This window comes from Panicum hallii, chromosome 3 (genome assembly GCF_002211085.1).
Source record: "Panicum hallii strain FIL2 chromosome 3, PHallii_v3.1, whole genome shotgun sequence".
NCBI lineage: Eukaryota > Viridiplantae > Streptophyta > Magnoliopsida > Poales > Poaceae > Panicum > Panicum hallii.
Window position 1 is genome coordinate 9,845,925 of NC_038044.1, and position 13,216 is coordinate 9,859,140.

General features: G+C 48.3%; 3 protein-coding genes across 6 annotated transcripts; 2 read left to right on the forward strand and 1 right to left on the reverse strand.

The window, feature by feature from the left end:
• The first annotated feature begins 957 nt into the window (after positions 1–957).
• Positions 958–3,242, forward strand: LOC112884037 (B2 protein-like). Its single transcript, XM_025949344.1, has 5 exons — positions 958–1,763; positions 1,920–2,020; positions 2,103–2,186; positions 2,627–2,737; positions 2,862–3,242. Exons 1-5 carry the CDS (start codon positions 1,067–1,069, stop codon positions 2,904–2,906), a joined length of 1,038 nt encoding a protein of 345 aa, XP_025805129.1. The 5' UTR covers positions 958–1,066; the 3' UTR covers positions 2,907–3,242.
• A 572-nt stretch (positions 3,243–3,814) lies between these two features.
• LOC112884038 (DEAD-box ATP-dependent RNA helicase 15-like) lies at positions 3,815–8,668 on the reverse strand. Of its 4 annotated transcripts, none has more exons than XM_025949345.1 (13): positions 8,582–8,668; positions 8,437–8,492; positions 8,177–8,293; positions 7,941–8,041; positions 6,642–6,814; positions 6,327–6,558; positions 6,114–6,232; positions 5,405–5,461; positions 5,130–5,314; positions 4,633–4,777; positions 4,475–4,558; positions 4,331–4,394; positions 3,815–4,224 (listed from the first exon to the last, which is right to left on the reverse strand). In XM_025949345.1, coding segments are annotated over exons 2-13 (1,290 nt in total). In that variant the 5' UTR covers positions 8,439–8,492; positions 8,582–8,668; the 3' UTR covers positions 3,815–4,213. The 4 variants fall into 4 exon arrangements, with proteins under 4 accessions (XP_025805130.1, XP_025805132.1, XP_025805133.1 ...); XM_025949347.1 differs by having other exon boundaries at positions 8,177–8,310; positions 8,582–8,663; XM_025949348.1 differs by having other exon boundaries at positions 6,642–6,933; positions 8,437–8,656.
• A 243-nt stretch (positions 8,669–8,911) lies between these two features.
• On the forward strand, positions 8,912–12,349 carry LOC112887136. The gene is made up of 3 exons (XM_025953228.1): positions 8,912–9,343; positions 9,460–10,352; positions 10,894–12,349. The coding sequence occupies exons 1-3, from the start codon at positions 9,117–9,119 to the stop codon at positions 11,994–11,996; spliced, it is 2,223 nt and encodes a 740-aa protein (XP_025809013.1). The 5' UTR covers positions 8,912–9,116; the 3' UTR covers positions 11,997–12,349.
• Positions 12,350–13,216: the final 867 nt, after the last annotated feature.

The window sequence follows — 13,216 nt, forward strand, 5'->3', positions numbered from 1 at the left end:
TGTGAAAAGGAAGCATTGCTATAGATATGAAGGGGTTAGGGTGGGCCATCATCACTAGATTTATATAAGAGATATAATAGCGGTAATACTGGCAATGCAATGACACGCCAAAAACTGATTAGTGTGGCGGTGCGCGCGCGGTGCCTACAATATAATATGTCAGAATCATATCGATCTAGCAAGACAATACATAATTACGTATCAATTTCCACATATGTATTTTGTAAGCGGTGTGTGGTGCCAGCCAGCGATGTAACACTACGTCCTAGATTAATTAATTAGGTGATTGTTTGCGGAAGACGCCTGGAACACGTCAGAGCTGCTATAGATCGGTGTAGAAGAGGACAAGATCACTGGATATATAGAAAAGGTAGGTGTGTCCGGAGAGTCAAAATACATGGCATATAGATATGGAGCGGCAACAATGAGCAGTAGGCATGGAAGAGAAGAGAAGGTAAGGGGGGGAAAAAAGAGTTGCACACCATGGAGGTTGACTGAGTCGCTTGTCCAGTGAATAATCCTCCGTGTCTCCAGCCCGAATAGCACCACGGATCACTTGCAGCTGCAGTCAAACCAAAACCAAAGAAAGAGCCGAGGGATCGAGAAGGGAAATTTAATTGGTCGTAGCGCAGTGGTCGCAGTCTGCTGGTCCGACGAAACGGTTGTCGGTTGCTTGATGCTTCTAGAAGCGGGCCGACGACGCGTTCCGAGCCCGACCCCGACCGGCCCGGCCCGGCCCCGTAGTCTCCAAACCTTTTCGTCTCCCAGGAAATTTCCTAGGGCCCGCCCGCGCCGGGCCAGTTACTTGGTCACAAAGCACCGAGTAGTGGGCGTGGCCCACCGGCAGCCGGCCAACCACGTCCAACCGCGTGTCCCCGTCCCCGCCACACCCACCACCCAAGAGACCAAGACGCTCATAATTTTTCATATAAAATGGCCCAACACCCGCACCCCCGATTTCTTCCATTTCCAATTCATCGCATCCCCCATCATCATCCTCACCAGTCATCAGATCCGGCCAGCCTCCTCCCCCCTCGCCGCCTCCGAGGAGCAGGGATCCGTTGCGATGGAGGGCTACGACCGCGAGTTCTGGCAGTTCAGCGACCAGCTGCGGCTGCAGAACAACTTCTCCAACCTCTCCATCGCCGACTCCATCTGGTCATCCGCCACCTCCCCCAACAACCCCTTGCCCGGGCAGAGCGTCAACGCCTCCTCGTGGAAGCCGGCCGCCGCCAGCGGCCCGGGGCTCATCGGCTCCGGCAGCAAGCTCGCCTTCGGCAACGCCACCACCACCAACGCCGACCGCTACAACTACTTCCCCGCCGGCGCCAACGCCGTCGCCCCCGACGCCAAGAGCAACACCAACAACAGCTCCGGCGGCCTCGCCTTCAGCAAGAGCGTCAACAGCCCCGCCGCGGGCCTCGGCAACGACTACTACTTCAGCAAGAACGCCGGTGCCCTGAACGCCAACACCAACGCCGGCGGCGACGTCATCAAGAGCTACTTCAACAAGTCCGTCGGCAGGGCGGCCAGCAACAACAACAACAATAACAACAGCAACTTCGGCGTCGGCAAGAAGAACGCCGCCGCCCACGACAAGAAGAAGAGCGCCGGCAGCGGCAACGGTGCCGGCGCCGGCGTCGACAAGAGGTTCAAGAGCCTGCCGGCGTCGGAGGCGCTGCCCAGGGGCGAGGCCATCGGCGGGTACATCTTCGTCTGCAACAACGACACCATGGAGGAGAACCTCAAGAGGCAGCTCTTCGGTACGTCCTCTTGCTTGCTTGCACATATTGGACAGGAATTGGATCGGATTCATTCCAGCATCCAACGCTGAATCGAAACCAATAACAAATTCAGGCTTGGGATTTTATTGTTCGATTCGATCGGAATATTGAGTTGATGGATTGCTTTGCTTGCAGGGCTGCCGTCCAGGTACAGGGACTCGGTGAGGGCGATCAGGCCAGGCTTGCCCCTCTTCCTCTACAACTACTCCACCCATCAGCTCCACGGCATCTTTGAGGTTCATTACTTTCTTCTTAGCGACTTAGCCATCGGAGCATATGTTCACTGCTTCAGGATTGCTGAAATTTCATCGCACGCAGGCTGCAAGCTTCGGCGGATCCAACATCGATCCAACAGCTTGGGAGGACAAGAAGTGCCCCGGAGAGTCCCGTTTCCCCGCTCAGGTATCAGTCAAAATTCAAAACCATCCTCAGCAATTGAACATAGCAAGATTCTAGGATGTATTGTTCATCCTTTTTTCTAGCTCTAGCCTGTACTAGAAAAGGAATAATTCTTGTTCTTCAGAAACAGATTAGTTCATCCAAAAAAGAAAGATTAGATTGTTTGGTTGAAGTGATCCTGTTAAGCTGGCCTAACTTGTCAAAAGCAAAGAAAATGGTCACTAGTTTAGCTTAGACGCACAGAAAAGTAATAAAGCTCCTAATTGTCAAGGTGGTTGGACGACCTTATCGATCAATCAAGTTGGATCGGTTGGTTGGTTGAACCTGACCTTGTCAAGCTTTACAGGCCTAGTCTTGTCATGCACACCCACACAAAAGCCAAACAACATAAAGAAGAAAGCAGTGCCTTGAGCTGTCCGTCATCTGTTTGTCCGTCTCAACAGGTGAAGGTCGCAACGAGGAAGATCTGCGACCCGCTGGAGGAGGACGCATTCCGCCCCATCCTCCACCACTACGACGGCCCCAAGTTCAGGCTGGAGCTCAGTGTCCCTGAGGTTGGCTGCTTGCTCACTTGACACTACTAGTAATGATGCAAAAAAAAAATCTCTGCAGGAACAGAAATGACAAGTGGGTGAGAAAACAAGGGCTAATTCAGTTTTTTTTTTAATGTGGATGCAGGCACTATCGCTGCTCGATATCTTTGCGGAGAAAGTTTTTGCCTGAGTACGAGTATGATGAGCTGACCATGTATGGCGAGGCGAGTACAGCATACATATACCCCGTATGTATGTATCTGCTTCTTGTGGATTGCAGAGGGAAAGGAATAAGATCCGTGCAAGACCAAAACAATAATAATTATGTGTATAATGTTAGCACAATGCTGGTTAGCAGCATCTGATTATATCTAGTATAAGTTATGCTAGAGCGTTGCCCGCTGGGCTTGCCTCGAGGAGAAATGTACCCTTGTATTGTATCAGAAGAATTTGTTTCAAAAAAATTGTATCAGAAGAAAAAGTTTAGAGCGGTGATAACATGCCGCCCCTCACTGTATTATACATACAAAAACGAACTAGATCTCTTGTTCGGAAACCATGGCATCTTCCATCGTGTGTATTTCAACTGATACGGTAACACATGTAGGAATTGAAAGACGGAGGAAAAGGTAATGAGCCAACCAAAAGTTAACAGTCGATGAAGCATACAGTTGAAACAGCTCAGTTCTAGCAGAATCGTGACATGAAGGAACACCACAAGATACAGATCAGCATCCTTGCTGCCTTTTAAAGTACAAGGAGGCAGGAGGCAAAACAAATTCCACCATAACATTAATTCCAAAAAAAATAGCAATAGCAGCACAAGTCAGGAGGCTATGCACTGCCTTCTGCTGCTCTGTTCTAAACGCGGAGAGAATGCGTTGCAACACAACAGCCCTGCCGCTTAAGAACCCAATGGTAAAAAACGAGCCATATCACAGTGAAACAGGCAGTATCTGAATCGTCATGGGAAGAAGATAATGCGCCAGACTGAGACTAGCGCTCAATCCCATCCATTCCCCAAGACTACATCTGACAGGATCATAGGAACAATCTTCAGCAACATTCAGCGGCTAGATAAGATGGACAATATATCTGTTATCCAGAAAAGGTTGGACAATCCATCAGAAAGGAACTATCGTTGGGAAAATCCAGTCAGCTAAAGCAGAGTAGTAAATTCAACCTCTCAAACACGAAGCAACAGAGGAAACAGCTCGCTCATACATCAAGGGAATTACTTTCGGCCAAAGCAAAATCCTAACATAACAGCACAAGATAGATCCGCATACAAACACCAAAACGGATAGTAGTCTTAAGACACAGATCAGCATCCAGACTGCCGTTTAAAGTACAGGAGGCAACACAAATTCCTCCATAACACATTAGTGCCAAAAGTGTCGTAGCAGCGACAAACTCGAGGCTGCGCACTCCCCTCTCCCGCTAAATTCACCATTGAAGCACAGTGAGAATGCGTAGAAGCAGCAGCAATTCGGCCCCTTACGATGGCACTGGCAATCACAACACAAGAACCATATCAGGACACATTATATAACCCAAAGTCAAAGGCAGGCTATTAGTATCTCCTAGGACCAAGATCAAGGTAGCACCACTTACTGTATGTGGAAGTGTCAATTTGCTCAGGCAGTTCCTTTATGTCCACCTCGAACCTTTCTTGCACCTATCAAACATAAGAAACCATTGTTAGGCCAAACTCAATGACGTGGGCAGCAACCAAACTAAGAGCAGACAGACACATACTTGGTTAAGAACATCAGAATCTGAGGCAGAGGAAACAAAGGTAATTGCAAGTCCCTTTGTGCCAAAACGACCAGCCCTTCCAACCTGCAACAGGTATCAAGGAATCATCAGCAACAGAATATATTAGGGAACCTGGCATTACACAAATCGAAGGTTACCCTGTGCAAATATGTATCAGCTGAGTCTGGCATGTCATAGTTTATAACGATGTTGACACGCTCAATATCGATGCCCCTGCCAACTAAATCTGTAGCCACAAGAATTCTCTTGTGGCCTTCCTTGAAGTTCTTGTACCGGGTTAACCTGCCCAAAGAAAACATATTCACAAAGGCCGAAAAAAATGTGTTCTGGCAAGTACCTAACTAGCAATTCATATACTTGATAACAAAATACATATATAATCTTACGAAGGCTCCACAACCTAGTGATTGCAAGCGTTTCTCCCAGGTATATAAAATAAGGGGTACATACTAACAAAAAGAGATGATATTATGAAGCCTACGAGGAAGGACCGTAGTACGGAAGGAAAACAATGCAAAATGAGTTCACTAGAACACAACAATGAACTAGGTGCCTAACAACAAATTGCTCACACCTAAGCAACAAACTAGCTGTTAAGACACTAATAGCTGAATGGAGGGCAAAGTGAACACACCTTTCTTCCTGGGTCATTCCAGAATGGATGCAGATTGAAGGGAAGTTGCACTCGCAAAGCAACTTATTCAGTTCTGCAGCTCTGCTAACACTCTTCACGAATATCACAACTTGGTTGAAATCAAGAGCATCCAAGAGATCATTCAGTTTCCTGTTCTTCTCTGCCTCGCTAAGTTTTATGTAGTGCTGCAAAAAAAAATGAATTGGATTATCAATATATGCCAAATAAATAAAAATGTGTGCATTCTCACAAGGAGCAAATAATTCTATTCATACCTGAACAAGCCCATGGAGGGTCAATTTTGCCTCATCATCAACATAAATTTCCATTGGCTGTAAGGGAAGAAATGATAGATGAAAGAAATTAGCATTCCAGCATCAATCTTGCAGTTTATACCAAAAGAATGGTATATTAACCCCTCTGTCAGAATATGCATCCTCCATATAGAAGTTGAGCAATGCACTGTTGCTCATTAGAACCTCTCCAAAACTGCTTTACATTTTGCAACAGTGCTTCTCAATTCAATTCCAGCAAAAGAAAGCTTCTTTATCCACCAGCCCAAGAGAGATGGAGAACCAGAACCAGCAGTCAAGTCCAATGGAGTAAAACCAAGTGAACGTGGAGTGTGCAGCGAACTGGAGAAATGTTGACCAGGAGTACGTGATTGCATCTTCAGAACAGGAGGCAACCTCCTTTATCTGCCCCCAGTTGCCAACACATTGCCAAAAATAGTTTGGACTCTCTACCTCTCCACCTTCTACACGACCGGTGATTTTTAATTAAAAACGAAAGGACAACAACTGATGACATACTACACATTGAGACACTAGAAACCAGGAATGCCTTCACCTAGAGGCATCAGATGACACAACTGCAACTCTGATGCCAGTAAATGAGTAACAGCTACATGACGACCACCGGAGCAATGGAATTAAATACGATCGACTGTGGAAGGGAGAGCTGGGGAAGGCTGCAGGACATTACATCTTGCATAAATTTCTTGCATACAGGACGGATCTCCTTGCTGAGTGTTGCAGAAAACATCATGACTTGCTTATCATGAGGAGTCATTTTGAAGATCTCCTGGACATCTCTCCTCATATCTGCATATATATACACACACTTGTAAGGGACATCATAGGGGGAGGGGGCACCAATCATAATTAAAAGGGTTGACAACAGTGGATGTAAAATTACCAAGTGACTCGAGCATCTTGTCACATTCATCAAGGATGAAATGCCTCACATTCTTGAGTGAGAGATCCTTCTCTCTGGCAAGAGCAAGTATCCTTCCAGGTGTGCCAACCACAATATGAGGGCACTCATTCTTCAGCAAATCTTTATGCTTCCTGATGTGAACTCCTCCATAGAAGACAGCAACTTTAACTTCAGGCAGATATTTGCTGAACCTCTCAAACTCGTGGCAGATCTGAAGATATGGATGAAATATAATTAAAGTCAAATACAGATCCATGCAGAAAACTAGCAAATACTTAATCTGCAGCTACAAACCTGGTAGGCCAGTTCCCTTGTGTGGCACAATACAAGTGCTGCTACCTGACCCGCAACAGGGTCAATCTGTTGGAGGGATGACAGGACAAAAACTGCAGTCTTCCCCATCCCAGATTTTGCTTGACATATGACATCCATCCCAAGAATTGCTTGAGGGATGCACTCATGTTGCACTGATGTGGAACCAAAAGAAATTGGAGCAGCACCCCAGTGAGTAAAAGTGTCTTGGTCCGTGATAATGGAAAGTGTTACCATATTCTGCTCCAACATGGAGCATCAGAAGAAACTGTACCTGCAAACCGACAAGAGAATGTTACAAACTACTCAGTGAACAATGATGCAAAGGACTGAAAACTGAATAAATTTCTTTTATTAACACCATCATGGATACTTTGCCTTGACAATGCTCATAAAGTAATAATGCCTAGCACAAATACCATAATGGACACTTACATGGCGTCCAAAACGCTGTTCTGACCACAACTAGCTAATGCACCAAAAGGATATATAATGACAGGTGCTAACAAACAGGGACTTGCCAAATTTTTGTAGACCATTAACAACAAAGCAGTTGACTTGCCCAAGAAATATCCATGCAAATGTTCCTTTCAGTGTTGGGATGCCTTTTCAAAAGTCTTATTAACCTCGGAAGCATTCGCTAGTTGAAACCACCTTTTTTGGACAGGTAACAGCAAAGACCCAACTGAATTGAATACATTCCCTAAATAGACTCCACAATGCAGTGAAGAACACAACAGGACACACAAACTAAGCCCACAATCTAGAACTTGGTTCCATATAAGACCATGGGAGATAGTCAATGCAGCATGGCATTCTATGCACATCCCTGAAAACTATATGCAGCATGGCATTCTATGCACATCCCTGAAAACTATATGGCTAAGCCATTGCTTCATAAATAGATTTGCAACTCCTTGGCCCTTGTCTACCAGGAAACTAAAGACATGCTTTATTCCAACAACTCCTTAAGAAGTGGGCTTCATAACATCATGGCATAGGCTGGAAGAGCTATTTTACTGCTATCTTCCCACCTCATAGTTGTAAACCACAGCAGAACTTATAGGTTCACTAGGATATATATAAAATTCCAATTATCAATCTTCTCCAAATTAAGGTCACTGCCTAACTAACAGTAACAAGTGTATCTGCTAGAAGAACCATAGGCCGTGAATCAAGTTTTTGCACCCAATTCTGGTTCTCCAGCAGGACAACGAGATATGCACTAGCAGGTAAGTCAACGGTTAAAACAATAGACGGAAGTGTAAAGGAGAAGCTTGCCTTCGGATGGATGCTCAAAACCGCAGTCCTGGATAGCACGAAGCAGCTCTGGCTTGAGGAGGAAGTCTCTGAACCCGGAACTGTGGATGCCGACGTAGCCCCTGGTCGTTCGAACGGAACAACAGATGTGAGTACAGTTCAGATCGGGCCCCATCTCAAAGCAGCAAAATCAAATGAAATTCAACGGAAAACACAGAGTTAGAGCTATTATAGTAGCGGTGTAAGAGAGGGCGTACTTCTTCGCGACCTCTCCGGTGGGCTTGGCGGCGGAGCCATCGACGGTCTTGTCGTCGTCCTCCTCGTAGTCCAGGAGCTCCTCCTCGTAGACGTCGTTCTCCTTGGCCTCTCCCATCCTGACCAGAAGCGAAAACCATCCATGAATCAGTACCGAAACCCTAGGCTCGCAGATCTCGCAATTCGCACGCACCCCCAGAAGGTCAAATTCAAACGCCCCCGGACACACACACAAAAAAAAAGCAGAGAATCTACTACTCACATGTATGGATCTAGCGAGCGGAGCTGGGGAAGTAAGGGGGATTGGAGCGGCGGCGGCTGCAAAGAAAGAATCGGATTAGAGGGGGTTCTGGGTTTTTGGGCGGGGGAGAGAGTCGAGGCCTCGGCGAGAGGATAGGGTTGAGTACCAGCTGCTGCTGCGGTATGAGAGATTTGGGGGCTAGGGTTTCCTCGATTTGGGAGGGGCAAAGGGTTTCGACGACGACGCGATGGAATGTCACCCGGACAGCGCGATTTATATCCCCCGCGGATGGAGAGGTTGTAATGGGCCTTGCTTTGCTAGACCCCCGGTCGGCCGAGCCACAAAAGATCCCGCCCGATGTTTGCTGGTGGGCTCTGATGGCCCATATATACACAGCCCATGTCAGGGGGTTCCGTCCAGTCCGGTCCATTTCCGTCGCTCCCCTGCCCTGCCTTTCCTCTCTCTCGTCTCTCTATACTCTCTCCCCCACCTTGCCTCCTCTTCCCCTACCCGACTACTCCACCCCACTGCTGCACCTCGCCTCTTGCCACCACCGGGGCCGGTGGCATCTGCCTCCGCCCCGCCGCGGCCGCGGCCGCACTTCCGCCGCGGCGCGGCACGCCCTCACCTTCCCGGCTGTCGGCCTCGGCGTGGGGAGATCAGATTGCCGGAGAGGAGGGCGGATAGGAGCACGAGCGCAGATGGGGGCGCTGCCCAAGGAGGAGGGTGCCTCCGAGGCGGAGTTGTCTCCAGCGGTAGATGTCTCCGCGGAGGGGACCCTGGTCTGGCTGCGACGCCCCAACGGCTCCTGGTGGCCCAGCATCGTCATCTCGCCACAAGACGTTCCTGTCGGCTGCGCCGCTCCGCCACGCTGCGCCGCCACCCCCATCATGCTCCTCGGGCGACGCCGCGACGGGCCAACCTTCGTGTATGCTCTCTCCCCAATCCTCTCCCTGCTTCCCCCACCTAGTTGGAGTACTAGTGTGTCAGTCCTCACCTTGCCACTTCCAGTGAAATTAACAAGGGGATAATTCGTTGCCGCAGCGACTGGTGTAACCTCGACCGGTGCAAGCGCGTCAAGCCCTTCCGCTGCGGGGAGCCCGACTTCGAAGAGCGCATCACCAACGCCCTCGCAGCAACCGGCAACAAGACCAGCTGGAACTACAACAAGGGCAGGTACGCTCGCATGGAGGACGCCATTCTCCAGGCCCTCGACATTGAGAGGGAGCGCAAACTGGAGCCAAGAAGCAAGACCTACCTTCATGGTGGTACCTGCTCGCCCGACCCCAAAATTGAAATGCCCAACGGACAAGTCAAAGATGCTGCAGCAAGGGATCCTTCTACTGACATCCAACCGCCACCACCACTGCCTCCGCCCAAGAGGAAGCGCAAGACGCCCTATGACTCTGAGGACGATGTGCCCAAAGGGTCCCGCCGTATGAGGGACCTCAGGGATATCGGATCCAAAACTGTTCCCCCAACGGACATCCCCCATGCCGGCACAATCTCTGCTCCCAAGTATGATGATCTGCCTAATGTTGACCAGGTGAAAACAAGTATGCTGTCTCCTGCCTCCGCAAAGAGGAAGCATGCAGCTGTGCACCGGGACCAACCCTGTGGAATTCCCAGGAAGAAGGATAGGTCCCGACCTCTATCAGAGCTTTGCAACGGAGACATTTGGAATGGTTCCGGATCAAATGACCACAATGACAATGAACATTTCTTGAGTGTGTCTACTTGTTCAAGCAGCTCTTCTGGCACTTCAACCTTGGATTCTTCGTTGGACATCACCAGCTGTCATCGCCATGCCGCATTCAAAACAGATCAAGCAAAGGGCACGGAGACATCCTGCATGACCAGGTTACTCACAGATGATTTCCGTCATGGGGGTGATTTTGTCGAAACTCCCCTTGCTGGACGAAGTACCTTGGAACCAGGTAAACCTGCTTTGCTAACGGCAGCAATTGTCTTTTAGGTTGTCCAAATAGATGTATGACCATAGGTGACTACTTGTTTAACTTCAATAGTTTCTGGAAGGTACACACAGTACTTGAATTAGACAGTTACACTGCTAATTTGATAGCCCTGCTGCTGTTACCTCTAGCCTGTGTCCTTTGTTGAGGGGTCATGTTTACCATATGGCAATTTTCTTGTGTCCAAAATCCCACTGAGCTAAGTATAGTAATGGGGACACCATCTGGCCTGCCTGCAATTGCCCTTTTAAATATTGCTGACCAGAATCATACTACTCTCTGCTGATCACAGTATGTTGACATTGTATATAACTGATTCAACATTCTTTTGTGGAATAGGTAGATTATTGATTGCTCAGTGTACAATATTTGATTTGATGTTATGCCTTATTTGTTCTTACTTAGATGCACTGTGGTATCTTCTGAATTGCTGGCATGTGCAATGTTTTCTTCCTGTTTCTGAACTTCTAAAGAATGCAATACTTATCAACTGAATTTTCACCAGATCATTTGCAGAAATATCAACTTTGTGGATTGGCAAAGCACCCTACCTGGAAACATAATAAGCAAGCTAATGACTGCAGCAAAGCTGTGACATGTGACCGCAAAAATATTAAGATGAGAACCATAAGCTCTGTTGATCAGGAGGTCAACAATAGGACAAGAGACTCTGATAAGCACGAACACCACAAAGCAAGGACAGTAAAGCACAAAACACCAAGAGATGAGGTTGTCCTTTTGGAGAAAAGGCTGGACAAGCGTTCTTTGAACAAGACCTCTGGAGCTGATGGTAAACTGCATCTTGCCGTGATTCCTACTGATTTGGATTGTGTTGGTGCAGTTGAGCAGCAAGGTTCTAAAAGCAAGCATGATCCTGAAGAATCATCAGAAACCATAAGCAACCGCTCAAATTGTGATAGTGGTTCAGTAACATCTCTGGTGTTTGAGCTGCCGCTACAGGTACTGCCGCCCCAAAACAAAGCATGGGATCTTGAAAGATGCCATGCAGTGAAGCCAATCAAGACAATGCATTTGAATTCCGTCCTTTATGATGTGGAGTTGAGTGTCCTGGGGAGCAGCAACAAGGGGCGTCGTGTGCCCCTTGTTTCTCTTATGAGTAAGTGGAACCGTAAGCCCGTTGTGGGGTATCCAGTCTCCGTGGAGGTCCGCGACGATGTGTTTGACCATCCTTTATCAAGTAGAGATGACCAGCATCCAGTGACAGGCAGTGTGGATGGAATGATACTGAAGAGGGACGAAACACATCCAGTGACAAGCAGTGTGGATGGAATGATACTGAAGAGGGATGAAACTGAGGGCCTGCAATGCCTTGTGCCACCACCGCCACAGGCATGCCGGGCAAAACCCAAAAACCGCAGCAGAAAGACCTCTGAGAAAGAAGTGGACAAGTTATGGCAGCCGCATACGAAAAAGCCAGCGTCCTCATCAAGAAAGATGCGGAGGCTTTCCTCTTTTGCTTCGGGTCAGAGAGATGGCGACGACAGGAAGTCGGCGGTGGGGAAAGTCTCCAGAGCAACCGTCGCGTGCATCCCGCTCCGAGTTGTTTTCAGTAGGATTAATGAAGCCCTAAGCTTCCCAGTTAAATGAGGATGCCCAGGCTGAGTGGGCTGCCTGGGGGGAGTTGAGGGGGCCTCTGGTCCTATGTGTTGCTGTTGTGGCCATAGCGTTGGAAAACCGCTCGAGTGTGGCCTAGTATAGTATGGTGATGGATGTATCATGTGGATGTGTTTTGAACCACATCACATTAGAGGTAGTAGATAGGCCGTGCTGGAGGCACCCTGGCCGGCTTAAAACAACATTTGATGATGGGCACATGATCTGACGGTGGGAGCAAATAACTAGTGTAGTGTTCTGCTCCCGGTGTTGGTGATGCATCGCTGTGCTGTACTTCCCGTGCTGTTTGCAGCCCTGAGTTGGTGATCTTTACTTGTTTATTATTAGTGGCCGTGTGAATGGTGTCATTTGGATTTCCCGTCCTCTATGTTTGGGCTGCACTGGGCTTGATGGCGTGGGCTGTGCCCAACAGCCCAAAAAAATTATCAGCCCGACACAGCAGTCGGCCCAAGCACGCTCTGTGACCGCGTGTCATGAACTGAATCGATTGGTCTGAAACTCCGGGATTCCTTCCTTGCGTGAAGAGGAGGGAGGCGACAAAAGCAAAGCGAAGCGAAGTCAGGAGAGAGCAGGTGCTTGAACCCCGATGCAACGACTCGCTTACATTTCACTGACGCCGACCCTCCAACCAACCGACTGCTGGCCTTTGTTCGAGTAGGAGTATTTGTTTGGTATGCTTAGAAATGAACAGCAAGTATCTTGCGTCTAAGCATGCGCGATGGCTCGATGTGGGCGGCCATGGCGCTCACTGTCACTCGGAAAGATAACATACACTAGACTGCACGCCAGGCGACTGAGTTGTTAATAGTTTCCACGCTGCACGCAACAGCAACCAACCAGACTGTTGCCTGCTCCCTCCCTCGTCATCTCATTAATTTGCTTACTCATTACCTGCCTTCGGTTGAGATTCGTACTCTCTTCGATTCGAAATACACGCCGTTTAGGTCAGCGGCAGGTCTGCTGAAATATAATACTTTCAATAATGAATCCAATGTCATCTAGGGGTAGCATCTTATGTATTATTAATTCCTGTAAAATAATGTTATATCAATTTTAAAAAAATTGACCGGCAAAAATCGTGTAGGTTCTAGTCGTAACTACGGGTTAGCCAAAGATGATTGCATTACGGCACGACAAAAGGAAACCGACCGGTAGTTCCGTATTCAACACAGGAGGCACGTACGATCCGACGG